Below are 16,608 nucleotides of genomic sequence, written 5' to 3'. Positions count from 1 at the left end.
TCATTACAGCTGCTGGGTAGCCATGATAATAACTGGATCAACATTTTCTCATAATAACAAACAAAACAAAAATGTTGCCCCATTACTCACATGATACACAAGTTTTCAAAATGGCTGCCATGGTGGACATACTGAAAATTGGATCAAACTGCTAGAGTAGGAGCCAGATGAACACATTCACTGATCTGAAGATTTTTTATAAAACCCAAACTGATCAAGACAGCTGTGTACTTCAAACATAGACAGATATGATTCAATAAAAACTGGATTTTAGCCTGAACATCTGATCCTGTTAGTCGCCTCTTATGACAAGCACAGTCGTCTTTTATGACAAGCATTGGTTGCTGAAGGCCTATCCTACCCCGGACCTTCACAGGTCTGTTGCCAATGAAGATGTTGCTAAACCTCCTAAACTGCTTTCTGTTGGAGGAACTGCCTGTTCTTCAAAGCAACTGAGATTTGATATTGATCTCATTGACTACTTCTGATCTGACCACATTACAGAGTTGCTCTGGGGTTTTTTTAGGTCAGAGTACATCTGCAAGATTAGTTTTTATTAAACTTTTCTACTTTTGTTTGTGGAAGTGGGGATTTACAGTTAATATTGAAGTTTAGTTTGATATGGAGAGAGAAGATTGAAGTTTAATTAGTTGTTTGATTTTTGTTAAGTTATGGTTCTGAAACAGAACTTATATTCTAAGATATATATATATAGAATCACTTATTTGCTTATGAAGATATATTCGTCATTTTGTTAATGATTCTCCGAAACCATCCAAATAGTTTGTGTCAATGCTCCCCAAGGTGGGTCTCATGAGGACATTTTTAAAAATTCTCTTTAAATTACTCTGGCTCAGTTAATTTCATGTTTGTGAAATAAATATTTGGTTTCCTGGTGTGTTATTAAAGTGTTGTTTAGAAGATGTGTTTATTTTTTTGCGGACCCATCTTAAAAGGGAGATAGGCTGAATAAAACAAATTTTGTCCCAATGCACCCCAGTCTGCCCTACATACAATTGTTGACTTTTTATCTGAATACTTTTACTCTCAACAACAATAAAACTGTAACCACCTTTCCTATGTATACTGACCAGTCCATCCTACTCCTGATAACATCCAACAACTGTGGACCAATGACACAGCCAGTAATCACTGGATGCCTGCCCAACATGTTGTTACAGAATTACTCAAGACAAACTCCCTCAGACTGACGCCTATTTACAATGCTATTATGCATTTGGATCCCATACAATGTCAAGTTAAAGAATGTTTCCATGTACATGATACACATGAACAAATATATATCACACGAGAGGTTCCTGAGTTTGAACAAAACTATAAATCCAACACATAGGTCAATATTATTGTCACATATAAAATAACATCATCTTTTATTATGTTTCTTAAATGTGTTGTATATGCCTTCTCAATATAGAAATAAATCACCATATAGTTGCTGACTCATTCGTGTTCCTAACTCAGCGTCCTTATCGAGTTGGAATACCAGTAATATTAGCATCAGTCATAAGGGTATGAAATCTAATTACAAGTACATAGAACACTTCATCAGCTGCGGGGCTGGGTATTGCTCACTCTAGCTAATTATAATGATTGTCAGTTATCATATTAATATACTCATGGAAATAAACAATGGAAAACATGAAAGGACAAGTGTTCCTTTACTTATTTCCAGATTCTCACCGGCTGTGAAATATAAAGCATGATTTATAAGGAACCTGGAAATATGTGTAAGACGATTTGCAGCTTTGTGTGTTCCCTCATTCTTTTGCATAAGTATATTATCAAAATATATCATTATCTCACATGAATGGCAGGCCACTTTAGCTGGTCAGTACTGGCATGCCTTGCTGAGAAATGAGTGTGTTAGGTAAAACCCTTCAAAGTATATCCTATCACCACGTAACATCTTAGTCCCTCGACTGGTGTTGCATGAACATACGTAACGCCTTGGTTGAAGCCCACTATCATGCAGACATAACCAGTTGAAAAAGATGAGGCCAATCTGGGATTGAAACCCAGAACAAAGGGGAGCAACTGTATATGTGGTCCACTTGACCTGAGTGAGTGTGTTTAGTTTTACGCTGCTTTCAGCAATATTCAAGGAATATCATGAAGGGGGATACCAGAAATAGGCTTCACACACTGTAATAATAATAATAGTGATGAGCAAACGCCTAAACTACAAGGCTACCCCATCAGTCCTGACATTGTTTGATGGCACTTGGCAATTCATGCAGAGTGAGTGAGTGAGTGAGTGAGTGAGTGAGTGAGTGAGTTTAGTTTTACACCACACTCAGCAATATTCCAGCTACATGCCGGTGGTCTGTAAATAATCGAGTCTGGACCAGACAATCCAGTGACCAACAACACGAGCATCGATCTGCACAATTGGGAACCGATGACATGTGTCAACCAAGTCAGCGAGCCTGACCACCCGATCCCGTTAGTCGCCTCTTAGGACAAGCATAGTCACCTTTTATGGCAAGCATGGGTTGCTGAAGGCCTATTCTACACCGGGACCTTCAGGGGTCCAATCCATGCAGAGAAAAGATTATACTAGGTATTATGCATATACAGTTGAACCCTGTTTTCTTCTGCTCTTGTGGACAAAAGAAACAGTTTCACTTATCCAGCATTTGACACTTTTGATCGAATATTACCCTATAACAGAAGCCACTGTATCACAAAGTGCACATTATGTAAATAACTTTTGTACAACAATGACGATCCCGTGACCACAGATTGCTGGACATGCCTATTGACCATTATACTTGACCATCACAATTGCTACAAACGTTTGGCCTTCCAGAGTCTTAATTGATTTCAATGTACAGCGTAAATTGAATACTGAGTTCACGAAAACCAGGAATTCTATACATATGGGTTAAAACTGTAGCACATATAGTAAAAACGTCTGTGGACAGGACTGTGGATTTGACACATCAAGGTATTTTTTGGTTTCACATTAATTTTTCACTCACTGCGTGCATATGCAGAGCCCATAAAATTAGCCAGGTTCCTGTTTGGTCATATGCTTACCGATAGTGTAAACACAATCCAAGGAAAGCAAAAAACAAAACAAATAAATAATTGTATGTTGAGTGCAAGTGATCTCAATTCATTTATGAAACAAAGAGAGGGATTAGCTAAATAAATAGCTTACTTTATGTGTACAAGCTTTTGTATCAACACACCTCCCTACCACCATCCTTACTGCACATCCCCTTCCCACAACTAACAAAACACAAGATTTTTTATGCAGTTGCAGCCAACATAGGACATCAGTTATTGAAAAGCATGGGCAACTACTCAGTATGTACTCAGCTATGAATAGTTGTCACACATAAATAATCTTCATAAAAGCTTCAATTTAAAGTGCATTTACAGTATTGGTACGCACAAGACCAAACCGCAATCAGCAAGAGGCTATTTTCACACACTCTGCACATGAGCACAGCGAGTTGGAAAGTAATGTGAAACCACCAAATATGACACACCAGGGGATTTGACACACTAGGGGATCTGAGTTCCATAACGGGTCTGACTGTACTTGTGAAAGCAAAGTAGTCACATGATCACAGATATTCATCAAACCTACCACTCACATAGTAATAACAAAATAAAACACTGTTCAATCATTATGTTTTTCTAAGATATGGTCCTGAGATTATGTTCAATTGTCATCCACAACAAATTTAGAACAATAATCAATATAAAAATATTACATTTCACATCCATGTCATAAAATTTTAACATTATTATCAGTTATTCAATTATGACATGCTTTTTAACTAAAGTGGAGAAAATGAAAAAATCACTTTATATATGAGAAAAAAAGAAGATTATCATGATTATTGTGAGCCCTGATGTCAAAGAGATCAATAATGATCTAGATGAAAATAAACAAATTTGTTCAGAATCGAACTACAGTCTAAACAGATTCTTTAGCATTGTCAGTTTTACTTGGATCCTCAGTCATCTCATTCTTTGCTTTATTTACGATTGGATTTTGAGCGTAAAGATAGATGGCAGCACTAACTACAAAAATAGCCACCACTGTGTATACATCTACTGGAATGTTGAAAATAAACCAACATAAAATAGCAGTGAACATGATTTCTAAGGCACTTGCAAATGTTTTCAAAATACAATTCAGTGATCGAAGAAACAAACTTGTGACTATGCCACAAGCAGCTGCATTGAACACGATTGCTATAACGCCTGGCCGTGAAAAAATGGCAGTGATGCTGGACACTGAAAAAGCACTTGCTAGGTCCCCACGGAAACCAAGCATGAAGATGTTGCATATGATAGAGTCTACATACATGAAAATGTTCTGCATCATAAGATGCACATCACAGCCCTTGTCCTTGAGGAGGTATTCATTATAAACTCCAGCGAACACGGAACAGAACACCTGGAGCAAGATGAAGAGAAGATGTATGTCAAACAGTTTGTCCAAGCTGAGGAACGATGTGCTTCCTTCTGTGCTTGGAGATTCTGTGGAATTGGTTTTGGTGCCATTGCTGTGGTGGTTCAGTTCTTTTATAATGCATCCAATTGTGAGAAGAATTAGAGATGCCCATTGAATTCGGCTCAGATGTTTTCGGAAAAGAATCTGGTGAAAGAAAAAACAGGAGTAAAAGTCCACAGTATTGTCAAATGTAGGAGTAAGAAAGAACATTTGTTTTCATCTCTTTTCCAAACAAACAAAAACAAGGCCATGCAGCTGTTGCTCTGCTCTGAAGAAAACATGTAGACTCACCTGGAAGGAAATTTGTGACAACCAAGACTTACCTGGAAGAAAACACCTTTGACCACAAAGACTCACCTGGAAGAAAACACCTGTGACAACCAAGACTCACCTGGAAGAAAATACCTGTGACAACCAAGACTTACCTGGAAGAAAACACCTTTGACCACAAAGACTCACCTGGAAGAAAACACCTGTGACAACCAAGACTCACCTGGAAGAAAATACCTGTGACAACCAAGACTTACCTGGAAGAAAACACCTTTGACAACAAAGACGTACCTGGAAGAAAACACCTGTGACAACCAAGACTCACCTGGAAGAAAATACCTGTGACAACCAAGACTTACCTGGAAGAAAACACCTTTGACCACAAAGACTCACCTGGAAGAAAACACCTGTGACAACCAAGACTCACCTGGAAGAAAATACCTGTGACAACCAAGACTTACCTGGAAGAAAACACCTTTGACAACAAAGACTTACCTGGAAGAAAACACCTGTGACAACCAAGACTCACCTGGAAGAAAATACCTGTGACAACCAAGACTTACCTGGAAGAAAACACCTTTGACCACAAAGAAAAGACGTACCTGGAAGAAAACACCTGTGACAACCAAGACTCACCTGGAAGAAAACACCTGTGATGACAACTCTGAACTGTAGAAGCAGGTAATATGTGGTTGGGTCATAGGCTGCAAGGTTCACAAACTGAAGATTGTTGTACAGACAGTAGAGAAATGCTGGCACGAAGTACAGACCTAAAACTGGAAAGAAACACAGCAACGGTCATCATTAATTATACATGTCATAAAACATTTGTCCTAAATGAATAACAGTCAAAACAAAATGTTGTGCAACATGTGACATATCTTTCAAGAAAAAATGGCAACAAGAAAAAAACCCAGCAAGTCATAAGACTTGCTGTTTGTGAAGACAAGCTGTAAGAAGCCAAGTGGGATACATGGAATTTCAACTAGTAACAGAGTAGATACTTTTCTCGTAGTACCACCAAACTCCTTTTAACAAGAGTAAATTGCATTAATAACAGGAATTCTGGTGAACTTTACATGAATGGATGCTTGTATTCCACACACTTGTTAATCCCAAAAGAAATTGTATTTCCAACATGAGAGTTTGAAGTGTTCTCCACACTTTGTACAGATCCAATGCTCCACCTACCCTGCCTGTATTTGATGACATCAGCCTTCAAGGTAGCACAGGAGTGACTGCAAACACACACATATCATGTTACTCTTTTTCGATTTGAAAGAATTGCTAATACCTCAGTAGACAGTATTATCAGAAATTACTGAGAGAGTTGTTTTGGCAAGTATCTAATACATGTATATAAACTATAGAAATTTTACTCAAATACACATGTTGGGATGTAATTCTCCTCCATTCTATGTATCTTTGCAGACCTCCTTGCCCTGCAATATATACTGCGCTTAGTACACTATTGGTCAAAGTTTGTAGGAAATTGTGTCACTGTGACAGCATTTGACCACTTCTTTCTTTATATTCTTCATATTTCTTACTTCCTTTTGGTTTTTCTCTGTCCAACATTAGTCCCACACATTCTAAGTAGGGATAAGAAAATACACTGTGGCATCACTCCAAGTGATGTGACATCCCACCCCACAATTTTGGGCATTGTATTGTGCATTGGTGAACAGGCTTCACGATATCTTTTGCCCAAAACATGCTTCAGAAAAAGCCAGACAGAACTTTCATTAGAAAAGAAAACATTATCACAATCTTATTTTTTTAAGTCTCACACCAGCTTAAAAGTCTTTCTTTTTGTTCATCTTTCATCAATGGTGAGTGAATTCTGTGGTTTTGCACCTACTTACATCTTCATAATTCTTATCTGAGGGTTTCATTACATACCTGATTACTTTATCTGTTAATCATCTCATTTCTGATATTTTCAATCTTCCCCTACTCTCAGTCTGACCAAGTCACTGGTGATTCATAGAACTGAACTTCCCTGGCCCATCTTGTGCTCAATCCTAACTACTGATTGAATATTCTTCTGAACTGTAGTATTGTTCTGTGTATTGTAGACAGAGGAATGTCATGTCTACCAGCTATCTCTTATGCATTAGTCACATCCCTTTCAAAATCATCTTGAACCAGCTTTCATCTTCTGCTGTCAAATCTGCCATCTGCTACACCAGGGGAGACAACTCTTGATGTCGTAAAGTATCATTCTTAGGCCTACAAGTTGCCTCCCATATTGAGTACTGTATAACTTAATATAATACTTCTCTCAAAATTTTATCATTGCTATGAGGAAACAAAGATTTTTTTCAATAATTTCTGGGAATGTTGTATTTTTATTGTAAAGTAATGGTCATCATTTGGTTTGTTTACAATTCTATTACACAGATCATGACCACGTGGCCCTTAATGTGATGCCCTCTCCACTTTCTAAATCATATCACAACCATAATTACTTACTCCCGGAGATACTTGATGGGGGATGTGATGAGCTTGACTCACTCTGTCAGGAGAACTACAGTCATAGTGATGTAAATGAAGTGTTACTGTATACATGGTATAACTTACTCCTTGAGATAGAGAATGAGGGATGCGACCAGCTTGACACACTCAGTCAGGAGAACTACTGTCATAGTGATGTAAATGAAGTGTTACTGTATACATGGTATAACTTACTCCTTGAGATAGAGAATCAGGGATGCGACCAGCTTGACACACTCTGTCAGGAGAACTACAGTCATAGTGATGTAAATGAAGTGTTACTGTATACATGGTATAACTTACTCCTTGAGATAGAGAGTGAGGGATGCGACCAGCTTGACACACTCAGTCAGGAGAACTACTGTCATAGTGATGTAAATGAAGTGTTACTGTATACATGGTATAACTTACTCCTTGAGATAGAGAATCAGGGATGCGACCAGCTTGACACACTCTGTCAGGCGAACTACTGTCATAGTGATGTAAATGAAGTGTTACTGTATACATGGTATAACTTACTCCTTGAGATAGAGAATCAGGGATGCGACCAGCTTGACACACTCTGTCAGGAGAACTACTGTCATAGTGATGTAAATGAAGTGTTACTGTATACATGGTATAACTTACTCCTTGAGATAGAGAATCAGGGATGCGACCAGCTTGACACACTCTGTCAGGAGAACTACTGTCACAGTGTTATACTTGTAAGTGTTACTAGATGTCTTCGATGCAGTCACCAGAATTGCTGAAATGTAACACACAAAAGACATTGATTATTGACACATTCAACTCAATGTTTTATAAAAATATTGGTTCATGGACCTCATGACTGACAACTTCTTTTTTACCATACCCCAAGGCTGTACTGAATGCTGAACTCAGGGATTCAGAGAAATTCTTTCCTTCAAAGAGGCATGGCTAGACAAGTGGACAGGACCCCAGTTGTTTTTATCATTCTTTTTTAAGAAATTATCATTTAAACTATTAAGTTTTATCCTAGAGACCTGTGCAAGTCTACTTTTTACCCACCAATTTATCAAAACAGACCTGATGGAGGGAAACACTTGAAATTCTCATTTTTAAACTCTGACACTCAAGTTTACTGAGACGTCTGCCTGACAGGATTATTTTATAATCAACTCCAACTTTTATGAGCGTAAGTTTAGAAAAACAAACTTTACAAACTGGACACATTTGCATCAGTGGTTAGAGATGTTACAGAAACAAACAGCTAGTGATTGTCTATTTTGAATTGTTTCCTGACATGAATGAATATAAAGTAGAAAAATTACCAGTTTCAACATACATATCTTAGGATTATCAGATGAGGTGCCTGCACATCAGACTCCAAATATCACATATGGTTTTGCTCATAATTTCAATTTGACTTGAACAGACTTGAACAAAATAACAGTTATTGTTGTTTCTGAGGTGACTGAAAAGAGCAGAGATTAAATGTAGCTTTGGTGACTCTGGTTTGTATACAAAGTTATACTCAAAGTATTTCTTCTTTAGTCTACAGCTGGGCACTACCTAAAATCGATTGTTTACATAATCCTGATACCAGGCCAACACTGCATATTTTATCAATCCTTACATACTTGGTCTTGTGCCTCAACTGTCAGTCATCATTAGAAAGAAGTTAGGGCTACCATGTCAGTCCTGCAGTAGCTATAGTTCTAGATTCTGTGACCATGTCTGTATCTGGGTACAGTCTGACCTCATGTAAAGACAGAGGAACGTCTTATATTTAGTCTACTTATGGATAATAGTCTACTTATGGATAAACTACCCACAACACAAAACCTGGGTTACCATTACTGAAATAATGTGGACCAAATGTGGTAGTAGTAATAATATTTTGATTATGTTCTTGTGGTTTGTGTATAAGGTGACCATGATGTAGAGAACACAGACCAAGATTGTCTTCTATTTACCTCGGACGGTAGTTTGACAATGAGGATCCTGTTATAACTAACTCATTTAGCTCTTGCATTATACAGATTAGTATTTTGCAATGAAAAATGAGTGAATATTTTCCAACACTGATACCGTGATAGTAACAAATCTCAAAATGTGTTTCCTGCACACTTCCTATTAAGCTTCAAGGATCCTGGAAATCGCTTCAGTGTGAAACCATGGCAATGCTGAAAAGTTATTTTAACAAAACATGTTGTATACTGCATTAAATGTTACAGTTTCAGAAAACTGTATAACAGACCTGTCCTGTACATTGTAAAACACATACAGGTAAGTATACAATAGCAGAATGCAAAGAATTACAGATGCACGATATGCAGCAATTTACATGTTCGAACATGTAACTTTACGCTTCACATACAATGCAATGTTATATACGACGCGATACATGACACAATGAACAACACAAAGAGTACCCCCAGGTCAAGAACATTTCAAAACAAGGTAGCTTTGGAATTGCAATGATACCACTAAGGTCAATGTGACCTTGAATGAAAAGAGGTAACCTCTGTATGGTTGGTATGAATCCTCAGGCAGATCAGACTGATTGTTTCATGTGTTAGCCTAGGTTTCAACAAGGAGGGACTTTGCACTGGCTATTTCCCCTCCTGAAATATTTACCAGCCCTGCTATATCTTCACCATTCTGTGACAGAGTAACTGGACTAGCCTTCATTCCACCACAATACAATTGTCATTTCAACCTGTAGTACTCATTCCCTTATCTTCCTAGCCAGAGAAAGTACAGCTACCCAAGGTATATCCGCTCACAGTCCAGGGAGGTAGAGACTTTTTAGCCTTGGCAATTCATTGTCCTACCTCAAATGTTGAAAACTTTGGAGATTTGAATGAAGATGCTTTGCTTTCCCTTGCATGTCACCCATATCATGAAATTACTACATTATGTATCTAATGATAATTTATGTATCACACCATTTTGTTTTCTCTTGACATATATTCCTAGGCAATATACAAATGAACAGTATAGTAAAGAGTTCTTAAAAACTTATAGTGCTGTCAAAATCTTAAGTGATAGATCATCTGCTTAGTGTTGGTATCTCCTCTCAGAAAAATCATATTGCATGCGCTCAGTGGATGGAAACAGCAAGCCAATGATGCAAGCAAAAAATATTTGATGTCATTCTGTTACAATTTCTGAAATTACAACTGCCATCATTTGCCCCCACAACTGTTCCCTTCTCTTCTTTCTCACTTTTTTATCTATTGTTTGGAAAAATGTAAGTCTTCAAGTCTGTTGCTTTATAGCACCGGACAATTTTACCCACAGCATTTTGATTCAAATAACTACCTTCAGATTCAGGTACCACCCTTCAAAACTCGCAGCTTGACTCGAATAAGCAACTATGATAAGCTCCATGCACTGATTTAGATACCACACTGGATGTTGGAAAGCATGCATAGCATTGTGAGGATAACGAATGCTGACTGATGACTAGAAAATGTGAAAAACAGCTGAAAATACTGGCAAGTTAGGCAGGGTATGCAGGCTTCTGCATGACGGGCACAGGTTATTGTACTTTTATGGTGCACCAACTGGTGAAGAAATAGTGCGTCATTTTTTACCACTGTGTATCAATGGCACAAGAGAGCGGTCAAAAAGAGTGCTGGGGGAAAAAGTGGTTTCAACAACTATGCTGCACTCATAACGTATGTGCAGTAAGTAGGTTCTCAGAGCTTGAAACAGTATGCCTGCTCGGAGTATGAGGTCATGAGCTGTAGCCTAATCTTGGGTGTGTACACAAACAACTAAATAATCTACTTGCTACAAAAAAGCCAAACATGTTGATTGTGACAATCAGACTCTGTCACACAAAAACCTCTGGTTTATTGACACCCAAATGTCTGCCTGACTGTCTGCTAGTGACAATATGCAATGCGCTTCAATTACTGACCCCATGCAATTCTTGAAATTAACACCTATCGGACTTATAAACCATAAACAAAGAGTTGACTAAGTGTATCGGCAAATGAACCATAGCCCAATGACAAGACATTATGACAAATGAATAAACACCCACCGTCTCTGACTTGGTTCGGTATCATGGCTGCTTCATTTCGAGGGAGGTAAACCCAAGTACAAAATACTGCACTTTTGACTTGTGATTATATGCTTGTAATTTTGTCTATTTGTTTTTTCCACAATCACCAATGCATTTTATGTATCATGAACAAGCAACAACTCTGTTTTAATTATGGTTGACTTTTTAGTCGCATGTGACCTTTAATATTTACATTTTGTTTTCATCAATTTGTTGTAGGATTCAGCAGAATCTGTATGACAGACAACCACCACTAGGTTGTGCATTGGGAGTGTGTGAAATATGATTCATGTTGGCAGTCTATACTATGTGTAGATATTACAGTCATGTTATGTCATATTCATATTATGAATTGAATATACATAAAAGCAGATTGTGTGTGTTTTCATTAACATTCAAAATGCATACAAATATGGTTATAAACTAATGTGGACTATATGACAAAATATACAGATGTAGACTGACTTTGTTAATTTTCAGACCTTAGAGTTTTTACCACTGGCAGATGATTAAACTTCAAAATGGTTTTATTGTTTTCACAATAATGAAGTAAAAATGACTACATCTTTGTTGATCAGTGTATACTTATACTATCAATTGCACATACGGGTGGTACAGCAGAGGTCATGAACCAGTCACGAATTCTGGGATATCAGCCAGGTAAACACGGGAGTAAAACAATAACAAAACCAACAACCAGTCCACAGAAATTGTTCTGGATCTGTGCCCATTTAATTAAAAAAAAAAAATTGTGAAAAACCCTTAAAATTGGTGATTCCATCAAAAATGTATGTATTTTGATTATAATCAATAATCGTTTACCACAAGTCCTCTGATAATTGATAGTGGATTGGTTTCTGATTCCAGACACAAATTCAAAGTCTCCTGCTACAACTGTGTTCTGAATGTACCAATTTCTGAGTCAGCATCAGTGTTTCAGTTTGGGAAGTAGCATGTAACATGTGTTCTTGACGATTCTGTATAGAAATTCCACAGTCTGAAGTATGAGTTTATGACAAATGCTGGCTACAGATGTTACAAACAATCCATGACATATTCTGCTGGCAATAAACAAATACAATAAACATCATACACACAGATATAGATCAACAGGATGTCTGAATGGCAAATTAAAGAATGAATAACAAAAGCACAAGGACTCACTCAGTCAGGCATACAGAAATTTACCATTAAGTACTTGTTACAAATTCATAAATGAACTGAATTGAATTGTTGGGTACCCAAACGACCCAGTCAAATACTTCTGACCCAGATGCTGTGAAACTCATATAATTGCACTCTTTGGCAATGCCGAAAATAAATCTGAGAGTGAGAGCTCTATGCAGTGGATTCTCTTTAGTGGCATCATTCTTCTGTGTGCAGTGCATCAGGCTTATGAATTTCCGGCACTTGTGGACAGTCCAGAGTAACTTGACACCATCATGACTAAGCACATTTCAACCTTTGCAAAGAGGAAAATTGATAGTAATAATGAATTTATGTATATTACTAAATTTCCCCTCCCTTTTGACAGCAATGTGACTGGAAAGATTTAGGAAAAGCATGCCAAGCAAGCAGACCTCGCCTTTGAAATGTCTCGCTTGCATGTCAAGTACACTGTCCATTGTTCTTGATGCCCTTGGTTTGGTACCTCCTGATCTTTTGGTGTAGTTCAGGAGAGTGCCCGGGTTCTCCATCGGGAGCACAGCCCTTCTGACAATCTGGCTAATGCAGAAGGCTGCAGTGTTGGACGATTTATTTTCTTCAAAACATTTTTGGTGGGTTTGACTAGGCAGTGTTTACTGGAAGAAGTCGCATTCCCTGTCTGGATGTGTTAGAGGGGGCAAAGGCCCTGAGCTGATGATGACCCATTCCAGCAAGACAGTGACACAATCACCTGAACACTCTCTGTTGCATATTATCTTTAATCTATGAACCATCACAATAATAATAAAGAAGTGAGGGAACAAAATGCTGACAGCATCATCATAATAATGCTGGATACTTTTCTAAAATTGAGAGACACAACTGAAGATGTGTCTTTTGGACAGCTGATGGTGGAAAGTAACCATTTATCAATTCTTGTGAAAAGAAAGCGAAAAAAAATGAATGTTTACTGAACTATGGATTAATTTGTAACCAGACCTGACATAGCTGACCGAACAGCTAACCTGAATGACCGAAAGGGGATTCAGAACCCTAGGAATCATACCTGGTTGTTTGATTGGGACAGAAAACAGAAACACTACTAATTGCAAAAGGGTTGCTTGTTTAGAGAATATATTCACAGGCTAAATATAGTGGGGGTAATCTAGTTGGTTTGAATGTTTATTTGTAAAATGCTGTACTTGGAAACATTCCAGCTGTACGAAAGCAGCCTGGAAATAATCATGTCTGGGCCATATAATCATGTCTGGGTCATATGCACTAACAAAGTCAGGAAATCTGGGCACCCAGTCCCATCATCTCTTATGACAAGCATGGGTTGCTGAAGATCACTTCAAACCTAGATCTTCACTGGCACCCATGTGACTAACCATTATGATCACTGAGTCACACAAGATCAGCTGGGCAGGATCCACAGCTGACAACCTTAGCTACCTGTCACCAAAGATTTAAGGGACGTAAATTCTGCATCCTATATGCATAAAAATTGACAACTGACAATTCCATTCAATTAACAGTAAATAAAGTCACTAAGTCTGCTACTAGATAAGTTATGGAATCATTTGCAATTTGATGACTGTAACAATTTAAGTGGTAATCATGATACAAAATACAATTAAAGTTTTAATAATAACATCTAAGTGTCTGCCTAATTTTGTTGTCCAGGAAATTAAGAGTATGAGTCCAAAGGACACTCCAATACAGGACTCAAGGTGACACATGGGTACGAGTTCGACCCTTAACAAACGCTTGAAATGTATTCTAATTATTAATATTATTTCTGAGGGTTAGGGTTTAGGTTTAAGATTTAGTATTTTGATAAGTTTAGGCGTAGATTTAGGGTTAGGGTAGGCTTTCTAAAAAAAACCCCTCACTATTCTTCAGGCATAAAATGCTAAAAGGAAAAGGGTTATTGGCGGAAATCTTTCCGGCATATGAAAATGGTAAACTGTAGTCAACAGGTGCCGCATGCTGTTTGCAGATATCTTTGTATACCATCCACATAAGCTGTTTTGTTATTCCCAACACATGCCATCATCCGAGCATTTACTGTTAACCGGATAATCTAATGGAGTTAGAACGGCTCATAAATTCACGTGCATCCATAAATGACAACTTTATGGCCCTCCAAAAGAAAACTAGCACTTTTTTAAAGCCTGTTCATAACAACAGCAAGTAAACGGGTCTACATGGTGGTTGGCATTACAAATGACAACACTGAGGATGGTCAGCTTTCACTTTCCGGGATTCCACTCTCCAAGGGCTGCCTTTGCGCGCTACAAGTTAAATTTTCTTATGTCAACAATTGCAGCGTATGAGTACGGGTAAGATGAAGTTAATTACTTACCTTGGTTAATAAAGAGTGCCATGTATGATATAAACACAACAAAACTTAGTTTTGTCGGGAAGACATCCCCAAACCAACCCATCTCTGTAGTCGGGCGCGTACTTTGGAGTTACCTCCCTTGCATTTTCAAGGGACGTAATATTGACACTTCGAACAGGTACATCTTTTAATACTTATTTCCGAGCATTCTCAGGTTCGAGTCACTTATCATGAAGACAAAACACCTAAATGCAATTTTTTTAATATTGTGACCTAAAATACTCAGGGGAAATCCGACAATGTTTTAACTTATGCAATCATGTTACTTATTACTTTGATTGCACAGATGAAAAGGCATCTGATTGCAGACAATAAAACACAGATTTTGTTTTCTGCTACAAATAATAATACAATAACGAAAACCAGTAAAACTTTCGGTTGTATAGACACGTAATCTATTTCACTCACTCACACCAAATGCAATGTCTTAATTGTTCAAAACTAAACACAGGCTCCAGACATCACCTGCCACTGCCCAGTGCAAATTTATATGTTTAGGCCTATTCATGTTTATATGTTTAAGGGTGCGTTTTGCATCCTAGTTTTGTCCGGGGCCCACTGCACAAAGCATTCCTAGCGCTACAACGATTGTAACCCCCATTCTCCAGTTCTCATGGAGTAAGGCTCGACGGAAAATGTCATAAATTTAGTTGAATGAGCCAAATCATTGAGTGGGTGAGTGAGTTTGAACTTTGATTAAACTTACAAGCAATCCCGGATTTATACAATCTCAGTATCGCTGATTTAACAGTAACAACAACAACAATAACAACAACAACAACAACAACAACAACAACAACAACAACAACAACAACAACAACAAAAGCAACAATGGGGGCCTTTGTTTTGAAAACTAAACAGGCTAGATCGAGTTACCGCTTCGATTTCTGACTTAATGTGGTATCATTTGATTTGGACTTGTCTCCCGTTTTGTCCAAAGGAAAAGATACCAATTGTGAAATTAATCGTGTGATAAAATGTGTAAAACAAAAGTACAAAGTTGCATTATAAATGAAACTGTAAACAGTCTGATACATTGACTATGAATCACAAGTTTCATCTCAATGAAAATGCCAAATATGTTAGGATATAGGACATAACGACGTTGACTTGCCTTGCAGTAAGTCACTTGTACAGAATGAGATGTCCATCAACAAGAGTGAGTGAGTGAGTTTAGTTTTACGCCACACTCAGCAATATTCCAGCTATATGGCGTCGGTCTGTAAATAGACCAATCTGGACCAGCCAATCAACATCATGAACATCGATCTGCGCAACTGGGAACCGATGACGTGCCAACCAAGTCAATAAGCTCGACCACCCGATTCCGTTAGTAGCTTCTTATGACAACCATAGTCGCCTTTTGTGGCAAGCATGGGTTACTTGACTTAGTCTACCCCGGATCCTCACGGGCCACATCGACATGAACCTAGAATGGAAAACAAGAAAGAGTCCTTTGTTGATTCTGGGATTGTTTGTGCAAGTAATCCAAATTCCATATGCAGATAGGTACCCAAAACGACCCAAATTTGAGACCTTTTTACGATTCCTTTTTCCCTAATTTCAAGTGATACTGATACATCGTAAAATATTCGTCATTATGTATGCTGGTTTGTAACACGAATGAATCCCATTCAGTACACCAGTTACTATAAAAAAAAACGGTGCAATGCGGAATGGAATCGTCCAAGGGTGCGTTTTGCATCATAGTTTTGGCTAGGGCCCATTGCACAAGGCAATCTTAGCGCTACAACG

General features: G+C 38.0%; 1 protein-coding gene across 2 annotated transcripts; it reads right to left on the bottom strand.

The window, feature by feature from the left end:
- Nucleotides 1-927: 927 nt before the first annotated feature.
- LOC137294861 (UDP-galactose transporter senju-like) lies at nt 928-14,923 on the bottom strand. 2 transcript variants are annotated; one of them, XM_067825998.1, is made up of 5 exons: nt 14,815-14,923; nt 7,889-8,006; nt 5,957-6,003; nt 5,402-5,541; nt 928-4,639 (listed from the first exon to the last, which is right to left on the bottom strand). In XM_067825998.1, the coding sequence occupies exons 1-5, from the start codon at nt 14,894-14,896 to the stop codon at nt 3,953-3,955; spliced, it is 1,074 nt and encodes a 357-aa protein (XP_067682099.1). In that variant the 5' UTR covers nt 14,897-14,923; the 3' UTR covers nt 928-3,952. The 2 variants fall into 2 exon arrangements, with proteins under 2 accessions (XP_067682099.1, XP_067682100.1); XM_067825999.1 differs by lacking the exons at nt 7,889-8,006; nt 14,815-14,923 and adding an exon at nt 7,349-7,482 and having other exon boundaries at nt 3,904-4,639.
- Nucleotides 14,924-16,608: the final 1,685 nt, after the last annotated feature.

The sequence above is a fragment of the Haliotis asinina genome, chromosome 8 (assembly GCF_037392515.1).
Source record: "Haliotis asinina isolate JCU_RB_2024 chromosome 8, JCU_Hal_asi_v2, whole genome shotgun sequence".
Classification (NCBI taxonomy): domain Eukaryota; kingdom Metazoa; phylum Mollusca; class Gastropoda; order Lepetellida; family Haliotidae; genus Haliotis; species Haliotis asinina.
This window is presented reverse-complemented; position numbering and strand designations above follow the sequence as displayed.

Bases quoted from the DNA above. Each gene is read 5' to 3' on its own strand.
- LOC137294861 (XM_067825998.1), bottom strand. From the start codon at position 14,896: ATGGGTTGGTTTGGGGATGTCTTCCCGACAAAACTAAGTTTTGTTGTG. The intron at 8,007-14,814 runs GTAAGTAATTAA...GTTACATTTCAG, and splicing joins GGCACTCTTTATTAACCAAG to CAATTCTGGTGACTGCATCG. The intron at 6,004-7,888 runs GTAAGTTATACC...GTGTGTTTGCAG, and splicing joins CTGATTCTCTATCTCAAGGA to TCACTCCTGTGCTACCTTGA.